Below are 14,163 nucleotides of genomic sequence, written 5' to 3' on the forward strand. Positions count from 1 at the left end.
GCTGAGAGACTTTCTACAGGTTAACTATCCTCCGTGGTCTCAGCTTCCTCATCTCTAAAATGGGGTAATAATACCTGGCTCCTTGGTCTTCTAAGAGATTAAATGAGCTACGTCAGTTACTGGGGTGGGACTTAGACACCTTCGCTCTTAGCTCTTGTTACATTTATGAAGAAAATGCAATACTTCTCAGAGACATTTTAGGGACTAAAAATCTCTTTGCTTCAGACCGATATGAACAAAAAAAACTCATTTCCCCTCCTTTTCACTACGGTGTTTCCTCCGGGCAGCTGGCCTTCTCTCTTCATTCCTGTCACCAAGTAGAGGCCAAATAAAGAGAACTGTCCCAAACATGAGACTCAGTAAGCACAGCTGGCGAGACAAGGACAAGGGAAGAGCAGGTGACAGGGACATGCGCCCTGAGCCACAATGCAGAGAGGGGAAGAGGAGGAGGGAGGGTGAAGATGTTCACGGGAGCAGAAGAGAGAAGAGACGTCAGTCTCGAAGCAGAAGGATCTGATTAAGGAAAAGGGGACCACTGATTCCACTGCCGCTCTGAGTAAAAAGCACTGCTTGGATCCGATGTGATAATTTAGCTCAGTTTATTCCATTTGGGTTAAGTATTCGAGTAAAGTCTCTTATCAAAATTTGCAGCATCCTAATGAAACACTATAAATGATACCATCTCACAGAATATTTGGGCACTTATTCAGAAGGTGCTCTTCAGACGAAGATGAGAGCCCAGGTTTGTTCCTCTATGTGACCTCTGGTTTAGCGACTGGCATCATTTCAGTCCAATCTTGTCCTCCTTTCTTGACCGTCAGTGGCTCTCACTGTACGCACGATGGCCTCCTACTCACAGTGAGCTCGCTGCGGGCCTTCCAGAAATGCGCTTGGCTGTTAATGCCACACCATCCACTGACAGGTGTGGAACTGGTACTAACTGCAGTGGCAGATGTCAAAGGAGAAAGGATACAAATTTATACGGAAACGCTGTGGTGGCCTTAGTGCTGGGGACAATGACCAGTGCAGTTTGCCAGCAAGGGTCTTCATTCAGTACAGGCAGAAGATTCTCCTCAGAAAAATAAAATATTCATATACTGTTGTTCGGATTGAAAAAAAAGGAAAAAATATTTCCCCTTCCTTCCTTCCTTCCTTCCTTCCTTCCTTCCTTCCTTCCTTCCTTCCTTCCTTCCCTCCCTCCCTCCCTCCCCTATCCCCCACTTTGAACCTCTTGCACTGGAAACAATGGCTAATCTCTCACTCTAAAATTCCTCCTAATTAAACGTAATAATTATAGCAGCAGATTGCATTAGCAATTTCATTAGTGTCCTTTTATTTATTTTTTTTTTATTTTTGTTTTGAGAGAGAGAGCAAGCACGCAAGTGGGGGGAGGGGCAGAGGCGGAGAGAGAGAGAGAGACTCTTAAGCAGGTTCCATGCACAGTATGAAGCCCAACTCGGGGCTTCATCTCACAACCCCAAGAACATGACCTGAGCCGAAATCAAGAGTTGGACACTTAACAACTGACTCCAGCCAGGAGCCCCAGTGTTCTTTTAAAAAATAAAATCAGTTACCTGAAAAGAAGTAGATGTTGCTATTCAGTGAAGTTTAATAAAATGAAAAACATTTGGAAAAGCTACACATACAACGGGAAGTAGCAAATTTGCATTACTAGAAAAACAAAACTCATCTTAAAACCTTGCCTGAAAAAATGGTGGTTTACCATAGAAACATGCATTTTTGTGTATCTGCCTAAAGGAACACCCCCTCTGGCAGTTTAATTCCCCAAGGACTGTCTTCCTGAATGGCCACAACGAGCTGCCGCAGTAAGTACTGGTAACATTTGGTGCCACAGAGACTGCCATGTGTACTTTGGTTCTTTAACTGTACCTGAATTTCCTCCAGAAAGCCTTCTTTATTTCAATAATCATATTTTACAAAATCAACAATGTTTCTTTCATAAGCCCTGAGTGAACCACATTCCTCAGCCGTCCATCCACTGTGTGGCACTCACAGCCTGTCCACATTGTATTACTTTGATGATGTGCTTGTCTCTGGCCACACGGAGAGCTGGTGACCACATCACACCCATCTTTGTATTCCCAAAGCAGCACAGGGTTGAGCAAAGCACAGGGACTCAACAGAGGTTTGCTCAGTATGTTCTTTATCTTATCTTTATCTTAATGATCTTATCTTAATGTCTATCAGCCACTTAGTCTTCAAAGAAATTTCCAGCAGTCAGAAACAAAGAAGGAGACCACTGCTAGAGGGAGTGAGTCTGTGGTTGGCCTAGGAGTGTTCTGGAACTGGGCATGAGCTGTAACACCTAAGGGGTGGGATTTTGATGCCCATGGGAGGAAAGAAGATGTTGCCCTGGGCTTGCAAAGGGTGGGCAGCTGGGACCAAGATCCCTGAATAAAACCAGAAGTCTCAGGGGTGCATACATCTTTTCAAATTAATGTTTTCATTTACTTTGGGTAAATACTCAATAGTGGAATTTCTGGATCATATGAGTACTGAGTAATGTACAGAATTGTTGAATCATTATATAGTATACCTAAAACTAATACAACACTGTATCTTAATTATACTTCAAAAAAACAAAAAGAACAAACAAAAAAATCCCAGAAGTCTCAGAAGACTGTTCCCTTCATGTAAAATCTAGAAAAACTCCATGCACTAGCTCAGGGAACTATCAATAAACTTCTAATGATACATTCTAACTCTAAATATGGGTGATGAGTTTGAAATTATGTTCTATGCTTCATAATAGGAACCTCAAGTTAAGGGGTTATTAACTGGGTCAAAGACCAGAGAAAGTCCTTGGAGTTCCTGCTCGTTGTTGGAGGATAATTCCCACCGAACATGACCTCAAAATAAAAAAGAAACTGTGAACTACGCAGGACTATGGACAGTGAGAGGAAGCATCAACAGACACAACAGAAAGTAGAATTAGCACCACAGGATCTTCAGGTATCGTATCAATCTGAAACAGCCTGCAAAATAAGATTAAAATAATCGAACGTGGATTAGAGTACATAATGAACGAGCCCTGAAGAGAAAATAACAGATGCATTTTAAAAACGATCCACAAAGATGCTCAAGAGATGAAAATGTGGATACTGAAAAACTCAGTAGTTGTACTGACGTGAGTAGGCTAGCTCTGAGCAAACAGCCCATAGAACAGCACAGAAGGACAGGGATGGAAAACCATGAAAGGAATCGCAAGGCACAGAAGGTACAATGAAAAGAGACCATACACTTGTAATGAAAGTTTGAGAAAAAGAGAACAGAAGGACGAGGAAAGAAGCAAAATACAAGGAGCTATGGAGCAGCAGCTTTGCAGACGTGGAGCAAAACACGAGCTCCGTGGCTGATGTGACATCCTGACTCCCACACAGGAAAATGAAAGTAAACTTGTAACTCAACACAAGGAATCTGAGGCCCACGACTGACAAAGAGCAAATCTATAAAACAACGAGAGAGAAGACATATTATCCACCAAGAAACAGCAGTTAGACTATAGATTTCGCCTTGGAAAATACGGACTCATGTTTTCACCATATTAGAAAAATTATCACAAATGATTATGAAGAAAAAACAGACCCTTTTTTTAAATACAAAAGCTGAGTACATTATGGGCAGGATCTCACTGAAAGGGTTAGAAAAGGAACAATCCTTTGGGAATATGGAGCCTGAGTCCTGGAGGAAGGAACTGACATACAAGAATGGTGAGGAACTGACATATGGCCAGAATGGTGACAACAGTGAATAACACAAGCAGTTTAAATTCAGAAAAATTTAACCAACACTCTTTATCTTTCTGTGCTGTTTTAGAGCTTATCTACTCAGCTCTCGTCTTACGTACTTCCGCATAACTACTGAGTTTCTAATTTCAAGAATCTGATCATCTTATTCCGTCTTCCATATTTGAGAATGGAATGGAAAATGGAACAAGATGATTAGATTTAAAGTACGGTATTCTTCAACAACAAGATGGAGATATTACTGGGGCGCCTGGGTGGCTCAGTCATTAAGCGTCTGCCTTCGGCTCTCGGGCGTGATCCCAGAGTCCTGGGATCAAGCCCCACATCCGGCTCCTCCACTGGGAGCCTGCTTCTTCCTCTCCCACTCCCCCTGCTTGTGTTCCCTTTCTCGCTGGCTGTCTCTCTGTCAAATAAATAAATAAAATCTTTTTAAAAAATAAAATATGGCGATATTACTGAGCTCCATTAGTCGTGTGTACATTACACATTTTAAGTTAATCAGTAAAAAGAAAATACTAGCGTATAAAACTTCCAAGTCACTGGAGGGAATAAAGGGGAATAAATAAATTCCACAGATCCAAGAGAATACAGGAGAGGAGGAAACATAAGCAGAAGCAAAAAAGATACATGATGGATTAAAGAAAACGCAAAATAAGACTGTAGTAGTAATTATAATACACGTAAATGTGTTATACTTGTCATGTAAAAGAGAGAGACTGTTAGATCAGAGGAGATAACATGTAACTGGATGTTGTTTACCAGAGACACACCTAAAACCCACATACTGACAAGAAAAAGCTGAATACAAAGAAGGAAGGAAAGGACAGTGGGCAAGTACGAAAGCAAGCTGGCAGAATTATACTGATGTTGGAGAAAATAGACTTCAAGGGAAAAACACTCCTGTGGGATAGAAAGCTTTTCTATCAGCCAGTGTCTGACCTACTTTCCTGCCACAGGACAGACTTGATGTTTGTGCTTTCATCTCTGCCCAGAACAGGGTCGGTGGGCGGGCCTCACAAATCGCTGTTACAAAAAGCACGAGGCAACCACATTGAGAGAAAAATTTCTTTTGACGCGTGCTAGCATTTTCATTTACTGTCCCTGTTCCAAAAGAGGCTTTGGGGGGTGATTTCTTGGTGGTATTTTTGGTTCGAGTCGTCACTCTCTTGTATTTGTTACAGGGCCGTAAGTCCACTCAGGCAGTTCAGTGTTAAATCTGGCGGTAATCGCGTACCTATTATTACTAATATTATGAGGACAAGCATTATTACTTTCATTGCTGACTGTAATGAAATTGTAAGGAGGGCACGTATTGCATGGTGCACTGGGTGTTATACGCAACTAATGAATCATCAAACTTTACATCAGAAACCAGGGATGTACTGTACGGTGACTAACATAATATAATAAAAAAAACATAAAAAAAAAAGAAAATGTAAACTTGAATCTCTTATTCTACATTTTAGTTCCTACTTAAATAAACGGGATTGTTTTGGTTATCATGTCAAATTATAGATTTTCATATTTGAAGGACTCTCCTATATGTGAAAACATCTTGCAAAGTATTATTATGAAAGGCACTTTCTTACTAGAATATTTTAGAGTCTACATTCACTTGTAAATTAACCCCCCCCAAATCTTACCAAATGTCTTTTAAGATGGAGCTGTACTTTCCCCAGAATCCAGTTTTAAATAAACTGGTCCAACAGCTGAATAATGTAGATCGGGAAACTAGACCAAAGGGAAATAGGAATGAGGTTCTCTACGAGGTGGTCTTGACCTTCCCACGTGATTTGGACCAGTGGGTGCTTAGCGGCCATGTGTGCCCACGACCATGATCGGGACGTCCCTGCCTCGTGCTGAGCGCTCACCTGCTGGTGACTGTCTCCACACACAGTCTGGCCCCTTCTAATTACTTATAAGTGTTCTAAGGACTGATTGCAGCTCTGGTTCTAAGACCTCTCTGCCATACACTACAGGACAGGCTGTATAGCACTTGTGAGCATCTGTTTTCCTAACCGTAGAACAGACATTCCCTCCAAGGGCTCTTGTGAGGATAGATGAGCCAAAATACATAAAATGCCTCGCAGAGCAAGTCGTCATTTTTAATATAACATAATACTTATTGTTGGGAAACTGCGATGAGATTGGACACAGAGCTATTCATGGGGATCCTGCCCGTCACAGGCCATTTGCACAGATTCCGAAGCTTCGGACCCAAGAACGGGAACCCTCTGCTGGTCTTACAGTGACCATACTGGTGGTCCTGCTCCAAAGTCTTCATTTCCATCCTCAAGAAAGGTGCTTACAAGTCTTCCTACGTTATTTTTCATGGAGGAAAACTTTTCCCTCAATGATTGGAAGTGGTTACTGGCTGAAGAACATGGCGCCTCCGGAGTTGGGCATCTCTTGTCCACAAAATGCGGGGCTGGATGAGGCCACCTCTGAGTTTCCTGTCCGCTCTCAAGGTCTGCAAGATTCTGAAAGGCTAACCTCAGGAAGGGACTGACGCGGCCGTGCCTGCAGACACCTGACAAGGGAGGGTCGGGACAGGCCAGGATGCCGGCGGGCCAGGAGCCGGGTGGCCTCAGCAGCAGGGATCGGCAACTGGGGCTGAACTCAGAGCCATACGCTCGGAGGACGTCAATGTGGGGCAGCAGGAAGGCGAGACGTTCTCTGCGCAGCAGTGCCAGGAGGCTGCCTTTGGGCGTAACCCAACATTCCTTGCTTACTGACATTAAATATTTATCTTTTTTTCTTTTTTCTTTTTTTTCTTTTTTTTAAAGATTTTATTTATTTATTTGACAGAGATAGAGACAGCCAGCGAGAGAGGGAACACAAGCAGGGGGAGTGGGAGAGGAAGAAGCAGGCTCATAGCAGAGGAGCCTGATGTGGGGCTCGATCCCATAACGCCGGGATCACGCCCTGAGCCGAAGGCAGATGCTTAACCGCTGTGCCACCCAGGCGCCCCTAAATATTTATCTTGTATCTCAAGTGCCTGAAGTACTACAATGAACAAAACAGGGCCAGAGCGAACTCGCAGGTGCTCTTTCCATCGGAAAGATAGCAAACAATAATACAAAATGGGAAGCCCGACCAGCAGGCACGAGGGACGTGGGTGGTGACGAAGGCGGCTCTGCCGAGTTGGTTGGGGAAGGCCAGGAGATAATTTCCAACCGAGGAGACAAGTCGAAGCAGATCAGAGTCAAGGAACCGTAGTGCATGTGAGAAGGCATGTCATCGTGGTGCGACCATGGTCACCAGCTCACCAGTGCTGCACACACCCGTCTGCCCGCAGGACCAGTGCCCATGCCAGGGCATCTGGAGAAGATTCCTGTGCCACTCGGGTTCCCCTAAGTGCCCAAGGGGTGGTGTTGGGGAGGCAGGGGGGGCCGCGTGGAGCGGACACGCGGATGCAGTGCACTGGAACCTCCCTGAGATGACACGAGTCCAGCAGTGTTTCCTCAGTGCACACTTAGGAAACACATTTCTGTGGGCAGCCTTCTGCTAGCCTCCCTGGGGGACAGAAAGCCAGTGTGGGAAACAATTCTTGTCTCAGAAAACCCACTCCATGTCAGTGGAAACAACAGTCACACTCAACCATGAAAAAAAAAAAAAAAAAAAGGAGGGGGAGTCAAATAAGTCGTTATATAATCAAGTGCTAAATTGTATGGCACAGATCCTAAGCCCCACGGCGCTCGAAGAAGGGCCCAGTGCAGGGGCTGGTGGGTTTCTGAGAAAGTTTCTAGAAGGCAAGCAGTTGCAGGGCCCACCCACACGGTGAAGTGGGGTGGAGGGAGTTGCTGGGGAGCTGCCAGGGCAGGAGAGGGTGGGAGCGGGGGGCAGACAGAGGCGTGCTCTGGGCTTCTCATCACAGGAAATGAAAATACATTCCCTGACTTTTTTCTTAGACTGAACAAGTCTTTGTTGGATTTTTCTAGCAAAAGGAAAAAAAAACCCTGCATTTCATGATCACTCTTATTTTTTGCCCATTTTAGTGGGTCTCTACTTTTCTATCAAACCTGGCTGTACAGTAATGACCAGTCAGTGGCAGGCAGGTCCCGAGGGGACTAAGGTAAAGCTCTTGGAGGAAACATCTCTGTCAGGCTTACCTCTTCTCAACCTCCTTTACTGAAGTATTTTACTTCATCCAGAGAATTTAGTACCAGTAATATTAGCATCAATGTTGCCTCTGGCATTTAAGTTAACATATGTTAATGGAAGGATAGGAAGGATATTAATATTTCTGGGATATTAAATATACTTTCAGAAACTCAGCCTTTAATCCAAAAATAAATGCAAATCATAGGAACACGCCCTATAATTGGTAGGTTTTGGGAGGCCAGGGGATGGGCAGTTAGGCTGTCATGACAGTTCTCCATGACCACCGGGATTATCTGTGGCACACAGCACTTTTGATTGAATATGGAAGGTGGGATAGAAAGCACACTGAAAGCCTTTTTAGATCGGCCGTGCCCTAACTTGTTTGATATTGACGATGAGAAAAAAGTCCTTACAGTACAAAGAAACTCTTAGGAGAACGAGAAGAATCCCTTCTTGAATTTTACCAGGATTACAGCTGGCCACTGGTGGGGGTGGGGGAGACTCATTCACCGATCCTACTAATTCAAGTTCAGAAAGATAGATGTCCTCAAGCCTAGGCTTCCTGACCACTTTGGCAAAATCCAGGCTTCTTTCGAGGAGGCGGCAGGCACCTGCTCATTCCCAGCACTGAAATCTTCCCTTTAAGACAACACAGAGTTACGGACTCCCTAGCATTTGGTGTGTAGGTGTCAGGGTCTTAGGAAGCCCCTGGGAAGAGGAGGAAACAGGCCTGTGGATATGGGATCTTGATGGCCCCAAAGCATCAGAGGGTGGGTCCGGGAGAGACAAGGAGCCATGAGAGGTTGGCTGATTATATCCAGGCTGAGAGGAGAGACATTACATAAGAGCAAAAGCATTCTCTCAAAAGCAGCAAAGTTGCTCTGAGATTCTTTTTCCAGCCCCCCCATCCCGCCCCTTCTGTTTCTTTTCAATAGCAATTTAGTGGAAAGAAAAAGTCCGCTTGAAACCTTAAAAATACCCTCTGTTCCCCCACCCTGAAGACTGGATTCCTTGGAACAGCAAATGAGAAACGGGGCCATTTAGGCACAATGATAGAAGCCGCTGTAAGCAGAATGAGGCTAGGATTTCCAGTGGGACCACGAAGGATAGTTCCGGTTCTGAAAACCCAAGAGATGGGCCACAGAAGCCTTCTGGCGGCTAGGAGAACAGACACGGGAGCCCATGTGCTTTTCCACCTCAGGAAAATGTGAACATGGAAAACCAGACTTTTTTGTAGCTAAGCATTTTAGAAACTTGACAAGAATTCCCATGGGACAATATTTACAACCTATAGTTTTCAGGGGATTTAAAGAAATTTGAGATGCCACGTGTGCATTCCAGGAAATCTGAAACCATAGTGCCACCTTGGGAAGAGTTTCCAATCCAATCTGAAACATCTAAACTATGATCTAGCAAACAAACCCCCCATCAGTTTGCAAAGGTACGCGGCTGAGATGGTATAGAGTGTCCAGTGTTGAGACGCAGAGACATACTCTGAAATCTCAACACTTTTTGGCTAAAAGATTTCTATACATCAGACTAGAATGTACCCGATGCTTGGAAGCTGGCTCAGAGTGGCCTCTCTTGTTTCCGAAACACAAGATAAAACACTATCTTTTTGGATTTCTATCTCATTGTTGGCTTTCTTACGATGCTCTCATGGAGTGACTTGCTTTGGACTCAAGAATACACTTAGATTTGATTCTTACATCCTGAACTAGCACTTGAACCATAACAGCTTGCAGTGATTGGTTTAAATTAAAGCACTAACAAAATATATTTTTACACTTGCTATTTTCATATGTTCCAAAATTTTATATCTTGAAAGTGGATGTAAAAGACATATTTGGTTTAAATTTTAATTCCGCCGTACAGAAAAAAAAGTTCTATTATACTAGTGTTAACTGCTGTAAATACTCTGAAAAGTCAGGATACAAAGTGGTGACAGAAATAAATAAACATGAATAGTTTTATGGTGTGACGGCCAACACTTCAAATAATCTCCAGATCAGGGTCTCAGCTGTGCACGAGCTGCCCCAGTTGATACTCTGGGCCACTGACATGAAGTGTGCAGGCCTGGGATCTGTAAACTCCTGAAACGGTAAATCAACGAGCTCCCCTGTTTCAAGCAAGAAATCAGTTTTCATTCAATGAGCACAGTGTTCAAAGAAGTTCCGTATTTGAAGTACCTACCAGAAGCTGCCCAGCAAAGCAGATGAAGAGGATAAAGGCGAGCAAGAGAAACGCAGCTCCAAAGGAGATCCCCAGAATGGACGTTCTACCGGGGAAACAAAAAGGAACAGGTTAGTGGGGGGGTAGTTTCCATTATTCTGGAAAGCCATCAGTAATACTTTGGGCTTAATTAGGACTTTAACGTAATGAGGACTTCATTCCTCACTCACTTTTTGAGAAATGAAAATGGAGCTAAGACCAAAAATAGGTCCAGAGAAAGCGTGTCCGCAATTGTGTCCGATCATCTTGCTGACTCATCGAAATTGCCCTATAAGCACCAGGTCCTTGTGAAAGCAACACCATCTTTCTCTGACTCTCCTACGCAACTAGCGCTTTGATGCCTGGGCCTGGCCTCTTCCGCGGAGGGCCAGCCTCATCGGATGCCCTTGAGGACCTCCTGGCCCATCCTTACTCCTGCTCACTTAGGAAACACCGAGTCCTTGCCCCAATCCAACCAGATTCAACTTGTTTCAGCAATCATGCAGCTAAATGTTTACCGAGGTTCCCAAAAGATTTCAGGGACCATGGCCCTCACCTTCTTGCCCAAGCTGATGAACACACAAGCGTCTTCCTATGATCACGTGAAAAATTAAGTTACAATTCTATCACTGACAGGTTGCACGTAGATAAAAGCATTTATAAGAATTGTATGCCTCTCTGAGACATCCTTTATTTTTTATTTTTAGTTTTTTAAAGATTTATTTATTCAGGAGAGAGAGAGAGAGAGAGAATCTCAAGCAGACTCCCTGCTGAGCACAGAGCCCAATGCAGGGCTCCTTCTTCCGTCCCTGAGATCATGGCCTGAGCCAAAATCAAGACGCAGAGGCCTAACCGACTGAGCCACTCAGGTGCCCAGAGACATCCTTTAAATTATTAAACAGTGTAAAGCCTCTTAAAACCTCATTTAATCCAAGGATAGAAGTGTTCAGGGGTATTAAAAGAGCTGAACCACAATGAATAATCAAAGATGAAATTCAAATGAGACATCAGGAGAGGTCAGGTGGTGTCTCAGACTGCAATGGAACCTTCTACCAACGAGGTTGGCCAGAGACTTTGAGGAGACAGAAGAACTGGCACAGAGAACAGGTGGCAACACAGAATATCGAAGCACGGAGGGCTCCGATGCAACTCGCCAACACGCATGCGCAGCTCTGAGTCCACGGCGACGGAAACGAAGCAGATAACCAGTGCTTGAGGCCATCGCAACGGGAAGGTTCCACTCAGCTCACGCTCTCAAATACCTCCTCTGTTACAAGATGATTTACACATCAAGCAAGGTCAACAAAAGCTTGACTTCAAACCCAAACCTGAGCCTGACTCAGTGATGCACTGGGCACTGAGTTATCTGCTAGAGTGATTCCCAGGGCTTTCAAATACCTAGCCAGATAATGGCATTTGTTCACATTTTATGAGCAAAAACCAAGCCTCTGCTAGAAGGGTGTTTATACACCAAATACACCTAGTCCCATGCTAGGCTGTAACGACATAGACAAGTAAGACGTCATACCTGTTTTGAGCTGCTTACAGTACAGTGGAGGTAAGCACCATATGTCCTTACCTCCAATACCTAGAATATCCTACTTTCTTTCAGACAGCACCCCAGCCCTCAGTCCCTGGTCAGGAGCCACCAGTCTCACATCTCCCCAGCATATAATCTCAGAGCCTCCTGTTTCGCCAGGCAGTGTGGGGGGAGGGGAGTGTGAAACAGTCAACACTTCAGAGGAAGGGAGGCCCCCTGGCACTCTTGGGACTGGAGAGGGTCACAGTAACTCATCTGCTGAATTTGTGTCTGCCATCTTTCTCACCCATTTTTACAGGAGAGCTCTGATGGGCTTTCTTTGATTCTGTGCTGCCTGGTTTCTTTCTGCTATCGCGGTAATGTCAGCTTCATTAGGTTGAGTTCAGAAACATTACATCTTTTTCTTAGATCTGAAACTGTTTAAATAACACATAAATGATGTCTTCTAGAAGGTTTGGTAAACATCAACTGTAAAACCATCTGATGACAGTGATGGTGATGGTCACAATGATCATGACGACGGTGGTGGTAGTGATGGTGAAGATGGTGACGGTGATCACAGTAATGATGAGGATGGTGGTGGTGACGATGGTGACGGTGATCACAGTAATGATGAGGATGGTGGTGGTGACGATGGTGACTGATGAGGGTGATGATCGTGGTGATGACATGATGACACAAGATAGTGATGATACGAAGACAGATTATTTGCTCTGTGCCGAGTACTATTCTAAAGGCTTTATATGACATTCATTTTTTATGAATTCACTTAATCCTCATAATAATAATGGATAGTAGTTACTATCATTACCTCAAGGAGAAACTGAGGCCCAGAGAAGTTGAAAGACTTGCCTAAGGTCATACCTCTATTAAGTGGTGTGGTCAGGATTTTGCCCATTCAATTGTATTCCTGACCCAGATTCCGTTTTTAGGAGTAGACATGTCACACTTCTGCCTTGTTTACTGGCTCCATTTCTTGAGTCAATTTTGATAATTTTCCCAGAAAATTTAGATTTAGATTTTCAAATGTAAAATATTCTACATAATATTCTCTTTTAATTTTAACTCCATTTTTGAAACATCATTTTCTTGACCCTAATGTCCTTTTTCTCTCTACATCAGACTTTTGAAGCTGTGCGTGTTTATTGATCTTCACAGTGAATGAATGAGCTTTTGGTTTATAGGCCTTAATAGGTCTATGCTTTCTGATAGTTTTCTATATAACTAGTTTCTGATTTAAATTTTAACAATTGGTTCCTCCTTCTTTACACAAACTTATATTACTTTTTCTTGATTGTTATTTATTGCCAATCTTTTATATTTTCTAATAAATGCATTTAAGGACATAAATATTCCTATAACTACTGCTTTAGCCAAATCCTACAGCTTTTGATTTGTGGTTACTCATTGTCGTTCTTCTCTAAAAAGCCCATAATTTCAATTTCCTTTTAATAGAACACTTATTCAGAAGTCTAATTTATAAATTCCACAAGGAGATTATTTTTGGTCTGCCCCCGTTATTTCTAATTTCATTAGATTTGATCAGAGACTGCGGTCTCTATTATTTCTACGTTGACAATGTATTTTTCCTCTAGGGTGTGATGAACATGATTTACTTTTTTTTTTTTTTTAAAGATTTTATTTATGTGACAGAGAGACAGCCAGCGAGAGAGGGAACACAGCAGGGGAGTGGGAGAGGAAGAAGCAGGCTCCCAGCAGAGGAGCCCGATGTGGGACTCGATCCCGGAACGCCGGGATCACGCCCTGAGCCGAAGGCAGATGCTTAACGACTGTGCCACCCAGGCGCCCCCATGATTTACTTCTATTATACCTTACGGATTTCTAAAAATGTTATGTATTTCCTTTCCCTGGAAACAAAGCATACATCTATTGTCAGAGCCGGATGAGTTAGTCAAATTCCCAGTGGGTTGACTTAATGGTTCAATTTGGTCTGTCAATTTAAGAACATATTAATATTTCCGGCTGGGATTGTGGGTTTGTCAATATATCTGAACATTCTAATTGCTTCTCTTTATTTCAAAGAGATGCTGGAATGCATGAAGATTTATGATTGTTAAGTCTTCTTGGTGATTGTACCATTGTACAAGTCTTTCTTTTTCTTGTGCTGAATGCCTTCCACTTGATCCAATGTTGTCAGAAATTTTTATTCCTGCAGCTTTCTTTTCCTGTAAGCTGTTGCCTTGAAAAGCTGTTTTCCACCCTTTAGTTTTCCTCTTTCTTGTCTTTTAATTTTTGTGAGATCTTCTGTACTTAGCACAGAGGGGGCCTTTGGTTTTGGCCTCAATCTTTGAGCCTACTTCCGAGAGTAGGACATTTTAATCCACTCACAATTATGAAATTTGCCAACATTTGACCAGATCTTCCATTTTATTCTTAAAATGTCCAATAGAATTCACAAAGAAATCACCACGGTAGGGAGTTCTCTTTGTAAGAAGGTTTAAAAAGCCAAATTTAATAAATGTAAGAGATACACACCCATTAAATTTTTCTATCCCATTATGTGTCAGTTTTGGGAGGGTT

At 43.2% G+C, this 14,163-nt stretch overlaps 1 protein-coding gene across 2 annotated transcripts in view; it reads right to left on the bottom strand.

Annotated features, from left to right (window-relative positions):
* ADCY2 (adenylate cyclase 2) overlaps nucleotides 1-14,163 on the bottom strand; it is a 387,890-nt gene that overhangs the window by 61,868 nt on the left and 311,859 nt on the right. For both annotated transcript variants that reach the window (XM_045795930.2, XM_087867988.1), the window contains exon 15: nucleotides 10,065-10,149. In XM_045795930.2, coding sequence (XP_045651886.2) covers nucleotides 10,065-10,149 — 85 coding nt within the window. The remainder of the gene's footprint in view (nucleotides 1-10,064; nucleotides 10,150-14,163) is intronic.

The sequence above is a fragment of the Ursus americanus genome, chromosome 15, assembly GCF_024610735.1.
Source record: "Ursus americanus isolate L20-20 chromosome 15, mUrsAme1.1.p, whole genome shotgun sequence".
NCBI classification, from domain to species: domain Eukaryota; kingdom Metazoa; phylum Chordata; class Mammalia; order Carnivora; family Ursidae; genus Ursus; species Ursus americanus.